The sequence below is a fragment of the Leucopleurus acutus genome, assembly GCF_964270905.1.
Source record: "Leucopleurus acutus genome assembly, chromosome: X".
In the NCBI taxonomy this organism is placed as follows: domain Eukaryota; kingdom Metazoa; phylum Chordata; class Mammalia; order Artiodactyla; family Delphinidae; genus Leucopleurus; species Leucopleurus acutus.
The window spans coordinates 92,919,831-92,928,357 of NC_139148.1; the positions used below are offsets into that span (position 1 = coordinate 92,919,831).

At 52.0% G+C, this 8,527-nt stretch overlaps 1 protein-coding gene across 1 annotated transcript; it reads right to left on the reverse strand.

Moving 5' to 3' along the window:
* Positions 1 to 1,816: 1,816 nt before the first annotated feature.
* On the reverse strand, positions 1,817 to 4,370 carry RIPPLY1 (ripply transcriptional repressor 1; the record flags this gene model as incomplete). The annotated part of the gene is made up of 4 exons (XM_082865132.1): positions 1,817 to 2,063; positions 2,601 to 2,665; positions 3,302 to 3,356; positions 4,228 to 4,370. 4 exons carry the CDS (start codon positions 4,368 to 4,370, stop codon positions 1,817 to 1,819), a joined length of 510 nt encoding a protein of 169 aa, XP_082721258.1.
* Between the last annotated feature and the right edge of the window lie 4,157 nt (positions 4,371 to 8,527).

Consider the following 8,527-nt stretch of genomic DNA (forward strand, 5'->3'; position numbering starts at 1 on the left):
ATAGGTGGCACCAGTGTGTGAGTTTGGTGGCCTGTTTAAGGCTGTCCAATTCAGGGAAGTCCCAGTGAGGGCTCAGAACTGAAGCAGCCTGTCTTAAGCTGAGAGAGGAGAGAAAGAGAGATGGCCAGCGTTTCGCTACTGAATCAGATAATGCTACCCTGTCCTGTCCGTAGCTCAGCAAAGATACGGGAAGCCAGCCAGTGGGGGGACAGAGCTCGTTCTACCAAGAACTGCTTTAGGAAGACCTGAGAATCTTTTTCCTTCAACATTTCCTGGGCACCTCCCTTGTGCCAGGCAGTGTGCTGTGCAAAGAAGTCGCGTAGGGATATCAAACACAGTCCCATCTTACTGCACAGAAAGGGAGGTAGATGCTATGGTAGATGAAGTACTGAATGATGGGGACACCCAGCCTGGGCTTGGGGGTCTGGGGAGGCTTCTCACAGGAGACGTGTCTGAGCTAGTCCTGTTGCATGCATGAGAGCTTATCAGATACAAAAGTGGAAAAGCATTCCAGACAGAGGATTAAAGCCACAGAGGGATTATAAAGCATGACACATTCAAAGACAGGCAGCATGAGCTTCGAGTGTTGAGATAGGAATCTGAAGAGATAGGCAAGAACCAGGTAATTGAAAGGCCTAGAATATCAAGTTGAGGACTTGATTTGTGAATGTCTGAGTAGAGAAGCTATGGATTCTCAAGAGGACCTGTGATTTAAAAAAAAAAAAGTCCAACTGTTGGTGAGGCAATGAAAAGCCATGATAGGGCTTTAAGGAGGGGTCACAACGTGGTCTGATCTGGTGGCCAGTGTAGAGGATGAATTGCAGAGGGAAAAGGAAGGCTGATTGGGGCAGGGGTGGGCCTGAGGGCCTGAGCTGTGGCAGATACAAAGGGACTTGAGAAGGTAAAATTGATAGGACTTAGTAACCTCCCAAGGCCCCTCCCCACAGGCACAGGCTCATAACCAAGGCTGCACCTCTCACCTCTTCTCCCAGCCCCAGCCCCTCTGGGGGCCTTTTTGTTCCCTTTCCAAGCTGTCTTTGAGGTTTAATCAAGCCTGATTGCACAAGCTGACGAAGAGGGCCTGGCTCCATGTTGGGCCTCCCGCGGTACATTCCCATGAAGAAGGATCTGTCAACTGACCTCAGGTAGAGCAATGAAGTGGCCTTGAGCTGGTGTCTGACCCTCTCCCCAGGGGTTCACAACACGGGCAGAGTTCAGTTAAGAAATCAGTCCAGTTCCAGGAAAAAAGGTAAACATCATCTAGTTTATTTTTCTCCTGATTCATCTCATGCCAACACACAGACCCCAGTAGACAAGGGCCAAAAGGGGGGAGGTCCCCAAAACAAGTTGAGTTTTTCGATGTCCCCTTCCTTTCCTGCAAGTTCCATCAGAAAGGCACCCCAGCTGTGCTTGCATCTGGTGTTGGTATCGTATCCGTGGAGGTGAAGCCAGAAGTCAGGCTTTCCATGGGGAGACAGGAGTATGTGGCCACGTAGAAGGCTGGGGAGTCAAAAAGCCCTGAAGAGTGACAGTTCCCCTCTGTGTGGCAATGCTCTGTCCTCATCTGCTCCCTGGGGGCTTCAGAAAGCAAGTCTTCCTTCCCCTAGGCTTCCTAGGACGCTCTCACTGGCAACACAACAGCAGCCCAGTGAGATGCCAGAGGCCTGGGCTCGCAGGCCTGTTGAGTATAGCCAGGGTGAGCCGGTGTCTTGAGGACCCAACTTTCAATCCAGAGAGCTGTGCCTGGAGATTCCTGGCTAATCGATGCCCTGAAGCCTTGCCAGGCATACCGGACCCCAATTAGACTCTGACTGGCTCAGTTGGGACAGGTCAGGAGCAGGGAGGGAGAGGGAGCTGAGGCCCTGTGCGGCGCTGGCCCTGGCGCCTTCACACACCCTTCTGGCCCTTTTTCATCTGCTTCCTCCTCCTCTTCTTTGTCCTCCTCCTCCTCGCTGGCTGAGTCCTCATAGAGGTTGATGGTTGCCTGGACAGGGAAGTTCTGCAGTAAAATCTCCCCATCGCTGTACAGGTAGTCAAAGGAACGGGATTTAGGCCAGAAGAGCCTGTGGACAGAGAAGAAACACGGCCCCCACTTAGGGCGCATATGTGCAGAGGGGTCAGTAGGGCCAAGAAGGAAGCCAGCCCATAAACCCCTTCTACCTGCAGTAATGGGATGAGAGGGAAAAGAAGAAAGGGTGCTTTGTAACAGAACCTTCTGGATTGTTACAAAATGGCTCCAGACAGGAAGGTCCATAGCTCATAGCTGTGGGGAGCCCCAGCCCCGGCATGTATCAGTCCTGACACTGATCCCACCGCCCACCTCTGAAGGCCTCCAGCCAAGCATTCTCTAGCCCTGTGTCCTCCATCTCCTCCTAAGGCTTTCTTCACTGACCCCTCCATAGGGGCTTAGGGGTCATTGACAATGACCCCAGGGAAGGCAACCTTGGCCAAGTCCCTTAACCTCTCTGGGCTTCTGTTTCCTGGTCTATGAAATAGTGATCATAGCAGTGCCTCCCTCCTCCTGCCTCACAGGGCTGTTGTGAGGATTCAAAGGACGAATGGATCTATGTCAAGTTCCAAGTCTGGTGCCAGAAGCTTACCTGACAGGGTGATGGAACTCAGAGTCAACCTTGGTGACCTCAGCACCTGTTGCCCCACCGGCAGCCTGTCCAAAGCAAAAGCTAGCATGTGGCTCAAAGTGCATGGCCAGATAACTGCCTCTTCCGTATCAGGGGTCAGCAACCTGTAGGTAAGATGGTCTAGAAGAGACCTCAGACATCTCTGGGGTCCAGTCCCCACCCCCCCAGTAAGGGGGTCTGTCCTGGTTCTAGTTGAACAACAAGTGGACAGAGTCCGGGGGGTTGTTTGCTTTCCTGCTCCTGTTCTAACACCTGTTTGGAGACCGTCCAGGGGACAGAGTCCTACTGGAGCAGACAAGACGCAGGGGCGGAGTGGAGGTGGGCGAGAGCACCGGGATTGGGTGCCAGGAGACCGGGACGCTAGTGCCAGCTGCACCGCGGACGTGCTGTGGAGCCTGCCCTCATCCCTCCCGCACTCTGGACCTCAGGCTCTTCATCTTCTAAATTACCCAGAAACCTCAGCTCCGCCTTCCTCCCAGAGCTGTTGTGGGAATCAAAAGTGGGCAAGGCTGGGAAGGTGCTTTCCGGGGACTGCAGCCCTGGACAGAGGTCGGGGGCTCTCTGGGAAGGGACCAGTTCAGCGTGCCTGAACGTGGTCATGTGTGTGTGCACGAACACATGGAACAGGGGCTCAAACTCACCAAATCCACAGGTTTCCTCACCTGCCTTGGGAGGTCATTTGTAGAGGAGAGCCAGGGTCTCCAAAGACAAGCTCCTCTAGGACAAAGGGGAGAGATCAGCTGGTGGAGGGAGAAGAGACGGGGCTCCCTGAGATAACAAAAGAGACCTGCCAAAAACGTGGCTCGGACTCCATCTCCTTCAGGAAGCATTTCTTAAGGACCCTGAGTCCAGGTCAGGACAGATGCCCCTCCTCTCTGCTTCCACAGTGTTATCACACTGTTCGGTGATTATCGGTTTACTCGCCTTAGAGCTTCTTAAGGGCAGATTTATGTTCAATCATATCTGAATCCCCAACACCTAGCGTAATGCCTGGTACACGGTAGGTGTTTCTGTAAATGTTTGGTGAACGGTAAATGTTTGGAGAAATGAATGAGGGGTGGGTGAAAACTATCTTACCCCCGCTCCAGGAAGTAGAGCTCACAGTTCTACCCTCTTCCTGGGCTGGGGAAAGGGGCCAAAAATATTTCTGGGTCCACTGCTTCCCCACTACCTTTTCCTGCCAAAGGTAAGAAAAGAGCAAATGGAAATCTTATGGGGTGGTCAGGAAAGAGACGGTCCTTCAGTCACAGACCTCTGGGGACTTTGGACCTCTTTCCCCTCTCTGCAGCCGAGGTCATGTTCAACCCACATTTCATGGCAATCTCCCCCTTTGCCCCTCGGTGGACTGGGCGACTTGGCCCATGAGGGCCTGGCTGCTTGGCTTTCAGCTTTGGCAATGCCCACTGTCCCCAAGTCCCCTCCTGCCAGCCGGAAGGATTAGTGACGTGAAGAGCCAGTTGAGATATTGGCGCCTGAGATGGGGAGGGGGCACAGAGAACAGGGGTGCCCTGGACATCTCATTTCCTTTCCTCTCCCAGGAACCCCACTAAGACTGAGTTCAAATTGCCAAGGGCCAAGTTCCACTTACCGTTCACTTCTGTCTACTTCTTGTCTAGAGGAGAGAAGGGGCGATGGGTTTCCCAGGCCAGGGAGCGCCAGGGGGCCTTGTGCTAGGGCTGGGGCTGAGGCCGGGGCCAGGGCCGGGACTGGGGCGCGAGCAGCAGGGTCCATCCTTAGGGTGTCACGGCCAGGCAGGCTGTGGGGTCCTCCTATTTCTCAGAATCTTCCGCACTATTTTGGCTTTTCCTGGGAGACCCTTTTATAAGGCCTGCCTGGACTCATAAATTATTCAGGGCCGTGCAAGGATGGGCTCCCTGATGGGTAGGGGAGGGGAGGGGAATGAAGATTTAGGAAAAGGGGCTCAGGGAGGGAGAACTGTGTCGCTGGGTGTGAAATCTCTCCCAGTTGAGTAAACAGAGAGTCAGTGGGGGGCAAGGGGTTCTCTTTACCTCCAAGTCAGAAAGGAAAACACAAAAGGGGCAAATCGCACACCGTTTGTGCAAATTCCCCAGGCAGTAGCAAGGCCTGAGGGGTGGGGAGGGAAGGAGGGAAGCTCGTTAGAAACCACAGAAAGTTCTCAGGCGCAGAGGGCAGGGTAGACAGTCCTTTAGCAAAGCTGGTTCCCAGTGAGAAGGCACAGCTGATCCGGCTAAGGCGAGTGAGGGACTCATGTTATTTCAGCTCAGACCCCAAATGGAGTTGCCAGGTGGACCTGATACGGGGTGACTTCCATTATGCATATCACCGGGGTTAAGGAAAAAAAGGAGGTTGTGGGTAGGACGGGTCCGGATGCCTGCGGGGGGCGGGGGGGGTGAACCTCAAGTCTTCTTTCCACGCCCTCCTGTTTACTGGTCAGTTCATTTGCAAAAGTGCCTGAATCCCCTCTCCAGCCTCAGCAGTCAGTGGTCCAGGAAAGGAGCGCGGGTGGCATTTCTAGGGTTTGCAGGTCAGAATCCGGATCTCAGAGCTCAGCTTCCAGTCGGGGCGCCAGGGTGCAAAGCTGCTGACCATCCCTGGCCCCGGGGCCTTGGCTCCCTCACGTGTGAGAGAAGGATGCGAGCCCTGTGGTCCCAAAGGGCACCATCAACCTGAACGCTCTGCGACGGGGGCTGGATAAATGGGTACTGACCCCGGGCAAGCCCAGCCGCTGAGCCACGGTCTCGGCCTCGGCCAGTCTTCTGGGTCTTTGCCAAAAAGTTTGCAGTTACAACTACTGGCAGGTTCCTTATGCATTAGAGGTCCGAAAATATGCCTCCTAACCTCAGTGTCGAGCACCGGCGCGGATTTATTTAGCTTCTTGGATATTCGTCACAGCCGGGTGTGTAATCGTCAAAAATTAGAGACCGCCTCAATGTCCAATAATAGGAAACCAGTTACGTTAATTAGAGGAAGTCCTTGTAACCGAGTACTAAGCAGGCACTCACAACCATGTTCTGGGAAGTATAATTATTGACACAGAATGTAAAAAAAAAAAAAAAATCAGATGCTAGAATAGTATGAATAATTTGATTCAAGGGCTCTTCTTTTCTCTGTTCACCTACCCACTACCTTCACCCCACTTCAAATTCCAGCCCCACTGTGTTCTTTGCAGCAAAGGAAAATTGGAAACAAGCCAAATGTCTCACTTTAGAAAGCTGGTTAAATAAATCATTGAACGGTTATACAATTTTATATTAAAATTGGCTTGGTAGAGGATTGGGAAAAAGTTAATACGTTGAAGAGTGAAAAAAAGAAACCTGTACAATATAACTTAGAGGATGATCCTGTTTTGGTAAGAAAAAAAAAAAGGTGTAGCATATACAGGAAAAAAAAAAAGAGAGACTGGTTAGAAGAAAGGAGAAAGTTACAGTGGTCATTCCGGGGAGTGAGATTATGGTAGATTTTTACTTCCTTCTTTAGGCTTTTCTGAGTGTTTCTAAAAGTTCTGCAAGCCCTGATACTCCTTGGGTAATAAAAAGTAAAGACACATAAAAATAAAAAGAAAGAAAGAAAGAGATGCTTATCCACAGAGGAGAGAAAACTCCTGGGAAAATGACAGCCATTTTCAAATATCTGAGGATTAGACTGCAATGAGATTACACTTGTTCTGTGTGACTTCAAAGGTAGGGCTGAGGCCCATGGGTAGAAGCTACAGGGAGACACATTTTGGCTCAGTCAAAGGAAAACTTTGCAACAGTCCAGCCAACACCTAAACCAGAGAGCTGGCACTGTACTGGCCCTCAATAAACAGAGCTTTATTATATGCGGCGAAATGAGTGGAGCATTGGGCTGGGCTAAGCTCTCTGTCCCTGAATTGTATAAGTGCAGGCTGGATCGCGGATCCTGGATCCTGGAGTGGAAAATCTAGAGGGTGGGGCAGGAGATAGTGAGCAGGGCTGCTGGGGAGCCCGAGTTTCTGTTAGTCTCTGAGGGTTCTTGCTAAATTTGCCTCCAGAAGATGAAAATGTGCTTGTATTGTGTCAATACAATGGTTCAGATGAGCGCCTGAGAGGGAACCAGGTTGAAGAGACTGGGCTGGAAGGAGATGGTATGTGAAGGAGAAAGAAGCAGACCTATTGTCACACCCGGGGATCTTTTTGATCTCTAGGTGGCCATGGACTCTGAAAATGGGCAGGAGCGGGGACAGAATGGGAGATGAGGTAGCTATTCCTCCAGAGCCCAGGGCTCATTCCCAACCAACCGTGAACTTGTGTTTATTCAGCCACGGTCTTTCATGATCGGGGCTGTCCAGCCCCTTCATTCCCCTGAGCAGCAATCCTCGGAGTTCCCCCCTCACGCCAACTCTCTCATCCTTTCCCAGAGCCCAGGTAGCCTTCAGGCCTGTGTTCATGGATCTTTCTTCTCCCTACACAGCTGCTCTGTCTTAACTACCTCCTAAGAATTACCTCCGTCTCATTCAGCTTGTGGGAGATGAAACCACTGGACCCTCTTGGGGGCCTCTCCCCAGCCTGAAGGATTTAAGGCCTACAAGGGTTGCTGGGCAAAAATGGGAGCCTGGTGTTCTCCATTGTCCTCAGCACGCAACAGGAGTGAGGTGGGCAGCAAGGGGGCAGGAAAGGTCTGGGACCACCAAAATGAAGCACTTCCTGTCAGGGCAATTACGATCCTACCTCTGTTTCCCCTAACAGCCCTACAGTGCCTCTGGGTTTTGTCGGTGATGGCTTTGCCGGAGCATCGAGAGGGCTGGGTACCTCCTCTGGGCCAGACGCTGCTGGGCATTGCCAGGCAAGAGAATGGTCTAGAAAGAGGAGCGGACACTGCCTCAAGGTTCTGACAGCCTAGGGAGGGAGACAAGACCTAGGGAGGGGGGAAGACTTGGTCAACCTCAGCCGGGCCTGGTACCCCTCCACCACCCTGAAGCATGTTCCCTTGTCGACTCCCCAGCTCCAGTCTCCACATTCCCTGGGCCACGTTCCAAACTTCCTTCAGCTCCTACCACGTTCCCGCCCCACCCTCTCCCCACAGAACAACCTCTGCTCCCACTTCCCTGAGAAAACAGAGGCTTTCAAGCGTGAATTACCTCAATGCCCTGCCCCCCATCCAAACCTGGTCTGCCTCCCCAACTTCCTTCCCCTCCAGCCCGCCCTTCTCAGGGGACGATGTGCCCCTCTCGTTAAAGGCTAATCTGTTCACCCGGGGGGCCGTGGCCTCATCCACCCTCCTTCTCCGGGGCCTTCCTCCAGGCCCTTCTCTTCAGGAAACTTCAGCTTCTTTATTCCAGCTCTTTCCCTCCTGATTATAAAGTGCCTGTCTGTCATCCCCCAGAACAAGGTCCCTCCTTCCCTAGATGTGTTCTCTTGCTCCCCTAACTTGCTCTCTCTCTCTCTCTCTCCATCTCTTTCTCTCTCTTCCCCTCCCTCCTTCCCTCTCTCTTTTCTTTCCTTCACCCTCAGATTTGTTGAAAGTAGAGTCTATACTTTTCCCAACTTCCCATTTATATCTCAACCTACTCCAGTTTGGCCTCAGCCCCCATCCTCCTAGGGAAAGTGCACTACCAAAGGTCCCCACTGACCTCCTAATTGCCAAGTTCAGTGATCTCTTTGAACTCTGGGTGGCCAAAGGCCCTGTTGGCCAAATCCTCATTTCTGAGGCTCTCCCTTCTCTTTTGGTCACTCTCTCCTGGTTTCCCTCCTACTTCTGGAACCATCCCCCTGGGTATCTTTTGCTGACCTCTCTTCCTCTGCTCAGTCCTCACATCTGTGGTTCTCAATTAGAGTCCACAAATGAGGCTGATACACAGTAATGTTTTCAGTAGGTCACAGCAAAATGGGAAAAACATCAAAGGTAGAGCTTTTCAAAAATCTCAATGTATTCAATTATAAAACATT